Below are 14527 nucleotides of genomic sequence, written 5' to 3'. Positions count from 1 at the left end.
TGCTTGAATGCTGGTAAGAGGTGTTTATGGTGGCATGCTGTATTTGATTTTCACCAAATGTGGTGCTGTGCATTATGGCCAAACATTTCCATTTTTGTCTTGTCTGTCCAAAGGACATTGTTCCAGAAGTCATGTACTTTATCCAGATGCAGTTGTGCAAACCTAAGTCATACTGCCATGTTCTTTTTAGAGTGAGGAGGCTTTCTCCTGGCAGCCCTTCTAGGAAAACCATACTTATTCAGTCTTTTTCTAACTGTACTGTCTAGAGGTGGGAATGAATATAAAAATGGATCAGCTTTTTCGAGAAAAATAGCCGATTCATTAAATATTCATCCCTTCATATTTGTGGGTTCCAGAGACCCCCACAAATACAAAGAGATGAATATTAACCCATTTTTATTTGTCCTTTATATGACAAAAAAAACCATTCTGAAAGGCAGCCACCCCACACAGCCACCCTGCCCCACAGCCTACCACCCCTTCCTTTCCCTACCTTAGCCCTCCCCCACCCCACACCCCCTTCCTATTTAAAAAAATCCCCAAAAACCATTCTGCCTACTGACTGCCGATCAACTGATTGGTGGCAGAAAGGCAACCACCACCCCACAGTGACCCAAACCCACAGCCTATCCCCCACTCCTTTCCTTTCTCTACCTTAGCCCTCCCCCACCCCCACCAGCATCCCCTTACCTTAATCTCAGCTGCCAAAGTCTGCTTCTGGCCTTTCAGCCATGCATGTAAAAATGGAGACTGGTTGCCCTTTACAAAGATGGCAGCTGCAGTTCTATTTAGGGTAGGAAAACCACAGCTGCCATCTTTGCAAAGGGCAGCCTGGATTCCCTTAAGGCAGGCTAAGATATTTATGTATTTATTTATTAAATTTATACCCCGCCCCTCTAGACCATGTCTACTCGGGGCGGCATAAATGAAGCTGCAGCTGCCATCTTTGTAAAGGGCAGCAGATCTCCCTTTTTTTACATGTGTGGCTGCGAGGCCAGAAGCAGACTTTGGCAGCAGCAATTAAGGTAAGGGGGTGCCGCTGGAGGAGAGCTAAGGTAGGGAAAAGAATGGAGTAGGCTGTGGGGTTGGGTGACTGTGGCTGTCTTTCTGTTGTGGATCAGCGGCTGGTAGGCAAGATGGTGTTATTTCGTTTTTTAAAAATAGGAAGAGGGTATTGGTGGCGTAGGGCTAAGGTAGGGAAAGGAAGGAGGTGGGGTAGGCTGTAGGGTTGGGTGGCTGCCTTTCTGCCGCCAATCAGCTGATCTGCGGCCAGTAGGTAGAATGGTTTGTGGGTTTTTTTGTTTTTAATAGGAAGGGGGTGTCAATGGGGCTGGGGGTGGAGGGAGGGGGCAGGGGTCTTTTTTTAAAATACCCCCCCCACACACAAAAATTGACGAATATATTCATTATTCGTTGCTTCATGGGGGCAACTTTGTACTTCATGAGTCGTCATCTCTATTTCTGTCCTGAATTTTAACATTCAACATGCTAACTGAGGCCTGAAGAGTCTGTGACATATCTCTTGGGTGTTTAGCTATTTCTCTGAGCATTGCATGGTCTAACCTTGGGGTGAATTTGCTGGAACATCCACTCCTGTGAAGATTGGCAACTCTCCTGAATGTTTTCCACTTATTTGCTACCCTTGATGGACAGCAACAATTAAGTCTCTATTATAATTTCTGATATGTTTCTTCATTGGTATTGTGTTAACATACACCTGAATGCTCCAGACCAGAAAAGTACTACAACTTTGGCTTTTACTGAGGTGGCCACACTTGCTGATGACCAGTTACTAATTTGGTTAGCAGCACTGGGCTGCTACATAGCCTCTGAACTCCTAGGGAAGCAATATGGGTGTACTTAGTTTTTGAAGCGTGGCTTCTCCATTTTGGCTTCATTTTTGTTACATAAATCATGACATGGTGTAATATATCACATATTGTTACTCATCTGAGGTTGTGTTTACCTAATTTTCATACCTGCTAAGGACCAGATAATTTTTATTATATCCTGATATGTAAGAACATAGAATTCAAAGAGGGTGTAGTTTCTTTTCATATGACTGTATATACTCACATTTAATATCGATCAAGAATTAAAATCTACCATCTTTACTCACTTACTGTTAACCTATTACTTACCGGTACTTCCTTACTCATTTTATAAGCATACATGGGGTTCTCTCTATTTTATCCCCACACCAACTCTGTGAGATTGGTAACATTGGGTAAAGTGGTTGGAGCAAAGCCAGGGAATGGAATGTTTTCTGCTCATGGTCATCTCGGTCCATGGCTGTAATTTTTCACATCTATAGCTGTAATATCAATGAGGCCAGATGTTTTTCATAGTTGCCATAGTCCTCCTATTTCAATCTGGTTGGGCATAGGTACACAGAAGCAGTGGTTTCAGTTTGTCTGGCCCAATAGTAAGATGTTCCGGAACTGTGATACAGTGCTTACATGTTGTTACTGTAATCAGGGAGGAGAGTGGGGACAAAGACCAGGATCACTTGACTTCAGTTGTCATTTGCTCTCACTGCACCCTTTGCTCTTGCTCCATTTACCCTCTCATTTACCCATGGCCAAGACAGAGCTAAACTTAAAATGTCTACTGTCATTTTGCGTACTGCCTACTCTTGACTAAGACTGTCAATGAACTTTGAACTTTGAACAGTGCTGGTCAGGATTTTGAACTGGGAGACCCTCCGTCCAAATTAAGCATTTGAAGCAATGTTTAAAGGATGTTTTTTTTACTTCCATTTACTACTTTAGTAATTGATCATGTGGGCTTTTTTTTCTTTTTCTTTTTTACATTGATTATATTTGCATGTCTTAGATAAACCTTATGTTTCACACTATGTTTTGCGTTACAAATTATCATTGTAATTGTACATGAGAAGGAAATCACGAAATAGTCATGGTAAATAGATCGGCATGCAGATAACTTCCCATCAGTAAGATTTCATCTCATTTCATAATGTGGATTTTCTTTTCTTGTTGTCTCTGTTTTGCTCCTGCACAGGTACTTCTGTTATCCAAGTGACAGCCACAGATGCTGATGATGCTAACTATGGAAACAGTGCCAAAGTGGTATATAGCATCCTCCAGGGACAGCCATATTTCGCAGTGGATCCAGAAACAGGTTGGAATGTCTATTCCCTTTGATTCATTGGCTTTGTTTTCTTCTGATTATGTGCAGGAACTGACCACTGTTTATCTTTTTCAAATACCCTCCTTTGTTTCGGTTTTAATTATAATCACAAATCTATTCAAACATTTATATATATAAAGCAGGGGGTGGGAAGCTTGGCACAGTTTTAGGAGTCATGCAATTTAAAAAGCGAAATAAATTTTAAAGAAAAATGGCTTCTGGTTTCTAAATTATATAGAAATCATTCAACAGAAAAAGGAGAAAACAGATACCAGGTGGAAAGAGCGCATATAGGAAAAGTCACTTTCCTGAGGCTACAACATCCACAAAACTCCAGCCAGCATGACCATTGGTCATGTTAGCTTGGGTATTTTAGGCTGTAGTAAAAAAATAATAATAACTATTCCCATGTCTGGAAAGGGCAGAAAAGAATCCCACATCTGATTCAGCCCTGGGTGTTTCAAGAATTCTCAAGCAAACTTCCTGGAAAAGAAGGGGGAAGAGACATCAGGGAAAGTGCAATATTGATAGCTGATTGGGCTACCAGGGGTTGTTTGCAGTGAGGACAGGAGGAGCATGCCAAATGGCACATTACTTCTCCCCTCCAACAGACCTTTTATAGCCTGATCCACCCAGTGCCCAAAATGGCCAGTTTAGACAGGCTGTAGCTGCAGTGAAGGCGAGACATGATGTCCCCCACATTTAATGAATCCTTGTGTTTACTACATACACTGGATGCTGAACAAAAGAGTTCAGAATAGCCTTCTCTTGGATGTGGCAATTTACTATTTATGTGTAGGATTTTGTTAAAAGCTGGTCCCTCGCCTACAATCTGAAATGGTATAACATAGTCTAGCAACTTGTTTTACTGTGTGTATACATGTAGCTGCTACCATGCTTCTGAAGAGGGCTGTAAATGCCTGTTCATTACATTTTTTCATGCTAGCTTAAAATAACCAACAGCAGATTTTTTTTTCCCCAGCATGATGACAGATGTAAGCCATTTTTGTTTTGTTTTTCCAGAAGGATAATTGCATTGATTTAGTGCCAATTTAAAGACACTGAGTAATAGGAGCTTCTTGTTTCCCCCCATTTCCCCTTGCTGTGACATTAAACTGGTCATGGGTGGAAAGCCTTATTTCAAGGCATACACCTTTAGTTTTGCTTATTTGCTGTGGATTAACTGCTACAGCATATATGACATAAATCCATTTTAATACTCCCTTTCCTCCTCCTCCTCCCCTACGTCAATCTCTTATTTGTGGTTTTTGTTTTGTTTTGTTTTCCCACTACTCTTTTTTTATAAGGCATCATCAAGACAGCTTTGCCGGATATGAGCAGAGAAAACAGAGAGCAGTACCAAGTGGTCATCCAGGCGAAAGACATGGGAGGCCAGATGGGCGGATTATCAGGAACCACCACAGTGAACATCACGCTGACCGACGTCAATGACAATCCACCTCGATTCCCCCAGAGTATGAAGCACTTTAATAGTTCAAAAAGTCTCTTTAAACGCAGTAGTTCAACATCTGGGATATAAATATCAACACACGTCTTCCTCTGTTGATGTTTTAGCTATTTAAGGTCATTAGGACTATATGTTGAAATGACTGCTTTAACTTAGAACTTTTAATTTGTGGTACCAACTCTGGCCATTATATCAGGCCTATTGGTGCTAAAAGTGAAATTTCAGAAACCACTTCTGCTTGTAAAATGTTCTGGTCAGTCAAGCTAGTTAATGCCATAAATATGGGGATAAAGATAGAATTCAAAGCTGAGCTTACATGTACTCACTTTAAGCTTTCCCCTCCCATTTCTCTTCTGGTTCCCCCACCTGTTTACATATTCCCAGCTTTCTAGTAGCCAAATGTCTTAGTTCTGTAACTTCCATCTATGGGAAGAGGATGCTTAGGTACAACTGCTTCAACCAGCCAGGTCATCTCCACCTTACAGAAACAAATCAGGCTGCACACAACATACAGATAGCTGATTGCAATAAGTCCCCCCAGTCCTGCAAGCCCAAGCCATTGCCATGTGTCTAAGGTACATAAACAGGTAATGATCTGCCCATGACATGGGAAGTAATTATCCTCTCCAACTTAAATAATTCCCTCTCTGACTAGGATAAAACACCAAGTGAAGTGTTGCCAGTATTCATGATGCTAGATAGCACCTGGAAAGGCCCTTGGTTCTCATGGTGACCAAAAATCTTGACTAGGAATGTGAATGCTTGTCAGATCACCCATCCACATGGATTTCAGGTGTGCTGATACCACAAGACACCTCCCTGAGGAATTTGGTAGCATTATGAGATTCCTCATCTCCTACTGAGACAGAGAGCTTCATCTAGGTCTCAGAAGCACATGGAGCAAGTACAGAAGGACTGCTTGTTAATAAAAACACAAAGTACCCAACCAAGGCTTAACAAGTATCCATGGAACAATGCAGTAGCTTCACCTGCTTTGTTTACTACTTAGTCACTTTATTACTTTGTTTACTGCCTTATTTGCATGAATCATTATTCTCACAAGTACAACAAAGAATCTAGTGGTACCTTTAAGACTGACACATTTTATTTAACATAGACCTTTGTGAATGTTGGCCTACTGAAGTCTCTGTTTAAGTGGGAGGTGCCTTCCACTCAGCTTCAATTTCAACTCTAAGCAACATATGAGATTCTATGGGTCCTCTACATTGATCCCTATCCTTCTCTACCAGCAGTGCCACTGTGTCTCCCATGCAGCCAAAATACTGTGTGCACTAGCCCTTTGTTGTGCACGCTACAACAGACTTCTAAGGATTCTTGTCTAAAGACTATAAATTTCAGTTTAACCTCATTGATTAACAATTGCCCTCACCTATTAATTTGCTAAATGTACAGTCCCAGTGACTATACACCTGCACATATCTGCCAGATGCCAAGTCACCTTTAACAAATATGTCAACCCTTGACCTACCTAGTTCTCTTCTAGTTCAGTTTTTTATAAACCACTGTCTGATAATCTTCAGGGTTTATATGGACTGCCTACCTTCATTTGGATTTATAATGGCATTTAAATAAATTTGTATGCCTCTCTCCATGAGTGTTCTACTGTACATGCCTTTCATGTATCAGCTAAAACAAACAAACAAACAAACAAACAAATAAACAAACAAATAAATAAATAAATAAAGGGGGGGTCCACGATCTAGATTCCTTTCAATTTTAGTCTCTGCTCTTGATGTGGGAAGGATAAGTATTTATATTTGGAAGGCTAACTCGGGTGGGAGTTGATTAAGTGGAATACTTTTTGGGGTGTTAATGACAGATGATAGGCTCTTGAGAGACAACTTTCCTACAAATTTAGGAAGATATATTTGTATATATATATCCTCACCCCCCACCCCAATCCCATCATTATACACATTCTGAATATGTCAGTTCCGGGGGGGGAGGGGAGAGGATTACCTTTTTTTTTTTACTACAGATCCAAAATATCCCAGCCTACATGGCCACTGTTTTACTTAAACCCTAAAGAACTAAAGTATAGTGAGTCAAAAGGCTTTGTCATACTCTTCAGATGCAAGTCCAGCACTAAAGATTAGAAAGCTTGCCATGATGCCTCTCTCTGGTTTTGCTACCTACTGCCCTCTTTGCAAAATTGAGAGCATGGAAAGTCCATATTTTGGCAGGTCCTAAAAGAAGTACACTCCATGCTCATAGATTTTGACCATTGCATCTCCCTCCCCTTGTGTAAGGATTTCATTTCCAGGAATCAGTTTCCTCCAAGCTTATTTTAAGAAACAAGTTTCTATTAAAAATACAAGAGGTACCAAAAAATGGACCATCACAACTCTCACCCACTCAGGTCTGTAGTAGTCAATTGCCATCTGCTCACTTGCCAGTAGAAATGTCTTCCATCTGGATGAGGGAAGGAGAACCGTTGTAAATCAGGACATGTGATATAGAAAGTGGCAAGGAGAAACTGGAATGCATCATGAGTGCAGAAGGAGTTCTGGGCAAAACACATAGGGGAGGCACCTAGCCATTGAGAGAACAAAAAGAACAGATGCTTTAAAATTGGGGCAAACTAGATATATAGTGAGCTAGGGCCAATACAAATAAATCTTCCAGAGTTCATGGGAAGCTGTGTCTCCAGAGAGCCTATATATGCTGTATAACTGCTCTAGTTATAGTTGTAGTTACAGAGTGATTACAGTGCAAGTGGTTGTTTCACCTTTGTAGAAGTGCACTGCTCACATTACCCTTTTCTTCTCAATCATCTTTTGCACACACAAAAAGCCTATGATGTGCTATCTTTGCTCTGATTCAGCTCCACAGCTCCCCCTAAAGGGCCCTTTTCCTGTACAGTACATTTTGGTCCAGTGCTCTTACTGAATTGGCATTATACAATTTGCATCCAATCGTTTATTTTCATTTCAGAGTGGGGTGGGAAACTTCTGGGGAGAAAAAAAATCAAAATATGTCCCTTCTTACTACACTGACATTTTATCAGATTTCTTTTGTGCAGGTACGTATCTGCCAACATTGATTTAAGCCTGCTTCAGCTTTGTCTCTTGCCAATTGAAATTCAAGCTTTAATGCAGAGTTGTGATTACAAGGAATTGCGTTTGTTTATTGATTGTGTGAGCACAAGCTTAATTAGGTTCTTCACGCAAATGCAGGTAGAAAAATACAAACTTGAAATTCCCTTTTTCCCCCTCCTGTTCTCATTAAATTTCTTTGCTGTGCCAGAAATGATTCCAAGGCTGCAATTCTGCAGTAGATGGGAGTAGGTCCCATGGATTCAATGGGGCTTGCATCTAAGTAGTGTTGCACTGAATTATAGTACAACACCTACAGAATATATATTGGAAGACCGAGATGTAGCATTTTGGTCTTTGCCACTTCTGACTGCAGTTGAGGAGGGCTTTAAAAAAATCCACTCATAGTTTAAAGCTCAATTCATTAAGGAAACAGGGTCATCAGCAAATACTGGAACTTGGTGTTCCAGTATAATACTTTTGGGGTACCTTCAAACACCTCTGTTGATGTCCTTCTCTTCCTCAAGATGGTGGGTGGCCCACAGATTGGTCACAATGTATCTGAAGGACAACTGAAATATGATTCTTTGTGGGCCTGCTCTTCATAACAGTTCAATAGCTTTCCAATAATCTGAGCTAGCAGAACATAGACTGCCTTTCTGTGATGGAAGAGAAATAGGGAATGACAAATGCTTTGAAAGATTTTCTGTAGCTTCTCTTGATCAGTCAACGAGGTACTGATTTTCACATTTTCCCACTGCAATTATACAGACACTCCCTGATCAATCAGAAGCACATTCTGGACTATGCAGAACATCTGAACTACATAGATTTTAAAAAAAAACTGTAACTGAGGGAATCAAAGGAAAATAGGAAGCTTCCTTAAACCTATCAATCTAGTTCAATATCATGTACACCAGAGATAGGGAACACACCAATCATGAGTAGCATGCAGCCCCAGTTCTCTCCTTTTTTGGCAGCCCCAGGGGTCTCCTGTCACCATATTTGGTGCTAATCCTGCCCCCAAACCTCTATAGTGCAACTGAAAGAAAAGTATTACTTGTGCTTACTTCCTGCTTGGACTGTTTGTGCAACAGATTTCTGTTTCTAGAGACACACTGGCCAGAATCCAATTGCCAATTTATGCTTGTGTGAGGGAAATCATTTACGACTTGGTGGCATATTGATGAGGTTTAACCAGGTGCTGCTTGTGGGCCTGTGTGTCCAGCAGTTCCTCAAGTGGACGCACATCCAGGAATGCCACCAGCATGTTGTTAGTGAGCAACAATTTGCCATCAAAACGTTTGTGATTTTTCATACATAAGCAAAAGGATTACGGCCATAGCTACAGTACTTGTATACAAAGCAGATGGACACTTTTTTGTAAAGGAAAAAATGTGCCTTTAAACCAAAAGTTAATTTTCATGCCACTGCAGTATACATTTTGTTGATGAAAGCAGTGGTGGCCTCCTTCAGCTTCCCTGAGGGAAAAGAAATACTCTTTTGGTCCATGGTAGTTGTCCATACCTGATAGAACTGCCAGGTATGCTCAAATGTTTCTGATAGGAGTTTTTTATGGTCTTAACAGGAGAGGTCATTGACTGAATTTCAGACTTATTTATGTTAAAAAAAATCCTTACACAAATAAATTTTTTCATATGTAGAAGCTGGTCATTTTCTTCTATAGTAGGAAGCATTCAAAGGCTTTATTTACATGACTTCTTCATTAAAGCATGCCCTTACTAGTAAAGGAGAAGTGAAATAACTCTGCATACAGACACTGATGAATGCATTCATGTATCTGAAGTTCTGTATTCCAACCACCATGGGTAACTCTGACTAGCTTTTAGTGGAATCCATTTAGGTTAACTCCCTAGCTGAACACCTTGATGCATCCTACCTCATACTGTATTTTGGTTCTCATCTAAATGTATCTAAAACATATGTATGTGTTTGGGTTCTTTGTTTCTTTGTTCAGACCTTCTGATCATACTGGCTTGGATTTACATTTTCCACATCTTTTAATCCAGAAGGACCCCCAAGATGGTTTTCATATAGTATTACAAATTCAATTAAAAATGAAATTAAAACTATCAAATGACTATATGTGATTTAAAACACAAGCAAGTTACAAGCACAGTAAACAAGAACACCAAACAACCATTAACAGCAATGAGGCTGTTTAGAAACTGTTTTCTCCAGCTTGTTAAAAAGCAGAAAAAAGGTGGATCATCAGGCTTCCTTAGGAAGGAGTTAAAAAGGGAGGACTCAACCACCGATCCTTGTAATTACCTTGTGGGCCTCAGGAATCTATGATACTCAAAGCAGTTCATCTGAAGAATTTGGCATACGTGGAAGTTCATTCAGGAACATACATTTCTTTGAGTGCAATTCTGTGCTTATTTACTGAGAAGTGCATTATGCAATATTATTTAGTGATGTTCATTCCCAAGCAACTGTGAATTAGATTGCAGGTTTAAAAATCTTAGTGTACAGTGACTGATGTATCATGTGACCTTTGCTCTGTGTTATGTGGACATGTCTATTCTACTGCAATAAAAAGGAGGCACTTGTAACAATGGGAGGCCTTCGAAAAAGATTGCTTGATGGACACTACAGTTACAAATGTTCTCAATTTTCTCCAGAGCCAAAAGGTTATAGACTTGAGGGAGCATAATGTTATGATCAATCTTCTAATGCATGTCAGCCAACAAGCAGTGTCTCATAAGGCTCCATCTTGCACTAAAATTTCTAATATCTGGAAACTCAATGACAAAATTGGCAGATCAGCTGGATGTTACTTAACTTCTCCTCAAGCAGAGAGGTAACAGACTCTACTGAGAAACTCAGCACATCTTCCTTTAAAGGCCCTTTGAACATTTCCACAGCTTTGTTGTCTGAACAAAGGCCTCTAAAGTCACCTCAAAGATTGCTCCAGGCGAAATTCAGTGGCAGTTCTGACCCCAATATCAATAGTTTCTGGGGCTGTCTAAGCGAAAGGAATGAAACTCTTGATCTCCCCCCCCCACTCAAAATATACACATATCAAATAATTTATTGTCATTGTAAGTATATACATAGTACACCCATAAAACGATATACTGTATAGTGTCACACACAACCATTCATGCCACTAGATTGCTAAGGTCACAACAGGTGCAGAAATACTACTGTTTGCATTTGAAGTGAAGAAGGTTCAAAAGAAATGCAGTTCTAAGGTCCAGGAGGCCTTTGAAGAATCAAAGTCTCTTCCCTTTTCCCTGTCTTTCTCTGACAGGTGCTTCCCTGCCTCTGTTCTCAAACAGATTTGGTGACTCAAGGTGATATTCTTTAAATGGTTCAACTGAGGAGACATCTCTGTTTTTCCTGGGCTTGAAAAAAAATGAAACACCTATGCACACAACACAAACATTCTCACAGATGTTGTTTTATTTCCTAGGCACATATCAGTTCAGCTCCCTGGAGTCTGCGCCGCCTGGGACTGCACTCGGCCGAATAAAAGCCAATGACCCTGATGTGGGTGAAAATGCTGAGATTGAGTACAGCATCACTGCTGGCGATGGATCGGACATGTTTGATATCATCACTGACAAGGACACACAAGAAGGGATTATAACTGTCAAAAAGGTTTATTTCTCCTCTTTCTCTTTTATTGGACTTAGCACTCTAGGGTCTGAGGTTTCTTTTGCAGGCAGGCAGCAGGAGAAGAGGTCAACTGGTGAGGTGCTGGCATATTAGGCCAGCTCTTCTCCCTCTTTGCCAGGTGACTGTTAAAAAGTCAGGCCTTCAGGGGTTGTGTTTTATGAACATGTCAGTTCCCCTGAAGGGATTTTCTGAGCAACTCTGGCCTGTCAGATGTGCTCAAATATGCTTGCATGATCCCTTTTGAAGGATGGCAATGGAAACCCTGCTGAGAATGCAAAGGAGGCAGGGTCCTTTCACCAAGCAGCTCACCAGCTGAACTCTGCCATTTTGGTTGTAGATGGAAAACAGTCCAACTGTTATATGTTGTGCTGAAGGAAGAGAAGAAAAAAACTGTAAAAACAAAATTTCAAACTGGGCTTACATCTCCCATTTCAGAAGACAAAGGAGACAGGCAAAAACGGGTGTTTAGCAGTATTTAGCATACACAGCTTCCTCTCTCAACTTCTTAATTTGATGGGATTTAGAGGGAGGGAGAGAGCTTTCAGGAATGTCTCATTCCTGTGTCCTTCATGCATGTATGTCAGCTGTCCTCTCTCCTGTACTGAATAGAGGAACACCTGCAGGCCAAGGCGTTCTGTGGGCAAATTAGAGTTCCTGCAAGGAATTGCTGGCTCAGGGCATCTGCTTTCAGGTCCTCTTTTGTTGGCCCATCACCAAACTAGCAGATGGTCTCTCCTCAGAGGTTATCTCTAAAAAAGAGAGAAAACCAATTTCTGTGCCAGGCAGCAAATCTGTCCTCTGTCTCTCCACAGCAAAATGGGATTGGGAGAGAAACACATTAAAACCCCTTCTACAGAAACGAGTGGAATTTATTTTCTGTTTGCAATGTTTGCACTGAGATGACGGAGGTGGGATTTACTTTTGTGGTTTGCGAGAATTCCAGATTGGAGTTTTGGAACTGATTCAGGAACACCACACTTAACTCCTTATTGAGGTAGACAGAACAGTGTGAAAATTACAGGAACATAGTAGCACAACAGTAAGCCTTTGCTTGGCCTTCCTCTACTGTTTCCAGCCTACTGAAGCTCTGAGCTGTTATCCATATGTTGAGGCAGACTAGTACTGCATTAAGACAGTGGGTTGAATGACCTGGCCTCCTCTTCTCCACTGTATAGATTCCAGTATAAACCACCTCCATCACATGACCTAGTTCTCAGTGGAAAAAAATGGCAAAGTAAAAGATTCTATTATCTCTATAGACTGACAAGATATTTTCTTCTGTCCATTCTGCTTCTAGTTCTGTCTACTCCCCCATCCATTTTTCCCATTTTTTCTCCAAAACTAAAGGACTTTTGTTTAGATACTGTTGTGGTATGAGAATTCAAACTTTTCATATCTTTACGGCTTAATGATAAACAGGAGAAATCTTTACGGCTTAATGATAAATACTCCCAATGTATTTTGGGAGTTAGGATTTCTTTTCCCACTTCCCACTTCTTCTCTTTTCCAGTTCCTCCACCTTCTAATATCTTTTCTATTATCTTGTAATATTTCTCCACCAGTCCTCTGCCAAGCTTCCAGACCAATATGCCTAGTTGGGGGAAAAGGGGAAATGGCCATGGGGGACATTAGGAGGAATCATGAGTTCCTGGAAGAGTTAATTATCCCTTCCTCTTATTGGTAGTGTGTGGCCTTGACAGGACAATGACCATTTTGCTGATCTCCACCTCCAAATATCTCCTGCAGCCTGATCATTTTTCTTGTCTTGGAAAATACACAGAAGGAAGAAAATGTATTTGTTGAAGAAAATGCCTGTGTTTTGACCTAAGACTTAAGCAGCTGCCGACACCCTCATCTCCCCTAGATATTTCGGGCTTCCTGTAATCTCTCAGCTTTGGCCATGCTAATAGGAGCTGAAGCATGTGAAGGGTACCAGATTGGTTTAGGGTTATATTGGACTGGTGTGGTATCTCACTCCCCTCTCCTCTCCTGAAGTGGTTGCTAGGAAAGATTGTAAATATCTGCTTTTATTTTGAACTAGTTATGTCCATCTCAGATGTCAACCTTAGAACTGTAGAAAAGACAAAAGGACCCTATGGATCATCGAGTCCAACTCCTGACAAGGAGGCACAGTGGGGATTTGGACTCCCAAATTCCAGCTCTATAGCCTGATATCTAAGCCACTGAACTATCCAGCAGATTAAGTTTTTCAGCTTTGCCTGAAGTAATTTTAAATTATCCAAATAATCTACTTTTCACAGAATAATAAATGGTGATTGGTTGAAAATAGAAGCAAATTACTGCAATGTCCTTCTCATGGCCCACAACAACTAAGGAGAGAACATGGGTCACATATCAACCAATAGCTTGTTCATATCATACTATATGATAGTTTATAGCAGGAGTGTCCAACCTTTCACCTTCCCTGGGCCACATTAGAAGATGAAAATTTGGTTTGGGCCGCTTGGGGGGGCAGCCCTAGCCATCCTCCGCAGCCCCGCTCCAAGCACGCTTGCCGGCAGCTGCGATCTCAGACAGCAGAGGCTGCCAGCTTTGACTCCGGTGGCTTTATGGGACCGGGAAGCAGTCCACCTATTGACAGGGACGGCACAATTCAGTCACGCAGGCCCCCCTCCCCTCCCACTCCTTCCTTACTTCCCTCTCTCCCCCCCACCGTTGTGACGTGCCCCGGCTGCAAGCGCCGGCAGTGTTACTTGAAACTTTGGAATTTCTTTGAAAATAAAAAATTGCACTGGGCCGCATTACGAGCTGATCTGGGCCACATGTGGCCCTTGGGCCGCAGGTTGGACAAGCCTGGTTTATAGCATGTTGAAACCTGGCCAAAATCTAGTCCATAGAATGACCACCAGGATTTTAAAAAATAAATCATCCAATCTATTTCTTTAACTGAATCTTGATGTACTGGCTCCCAAACCTTTCATTAGACCTATTATTTGATAAATCAAATAGAAGTTATTTTTCATTAAATAAATTTTGCTTTAAATTTTATTTTCATATTTAAAATTCCGGGATGAGGTTTTTAGAGTTTTTGTTTGTTTGTTTGTTTGTTTTAAAAAAACATATTTATCAGCTTCTGCTATGCACTTTGTTCTTTAAAAATGCTGAGTTTGGGGTTGTTGAAAATGTCAGATAGAAAGATGTATCCCTCAACGAGAACAATATCTTACCTATGTTTCTCTCTAATTAC

At 41.0% G+C, this 14527-nt stretch overlaps 1 protein-coding gene across 3 annotated transcripts in view; it reads left to right on the top strand.

Annotated features, from left to right (window-relative positions):
* Nucleotides 1-14527, top strand: part of CDH9 (cadherin 9) — a 237858-nt gene that overhangs the window by 184137 nt on the left and 39194 nt on the right. For all 3 annotated transcript variants that reach the window (XM_078392718.1, XM_020809332.3, XM_078392719.1), the window contains exons 4-6: nucleotides 3022-3141; nucleotides 4458-4625; nucleotides 11114-11301. In XM_078392718.1, the coding sequence (XP_078248844.1) occupies nucleotides 3022-3141; nucleotides 4458-4625; nucleotides 11114-11301 (476 nt within the window). The remainder of the gene's footprint in view (nucleotides 1-3021; nucleotides 3142-4457; nucleotides 4626-11113; nucleotides 11302-14527) is intronic.

The sequence above is a fragment of the Pogona vitticeps genome, chromosome 4 (assembly GCF_051106095.1).
Source record: "Pogona vitticeps strain Pit_001003342236 chromosome 4, PviZW2.1, whole genome shotgun sequence".
NCBI classification, from domain to species: Eukaryota; Metazoa; Chordata; class Lepidosauria; order Squamata; family Agamidae; genus Pogona; species Pogona vitticeps.
This window is presented reverse-complemented; position numbering and strand designations above follow the sequence as displayed.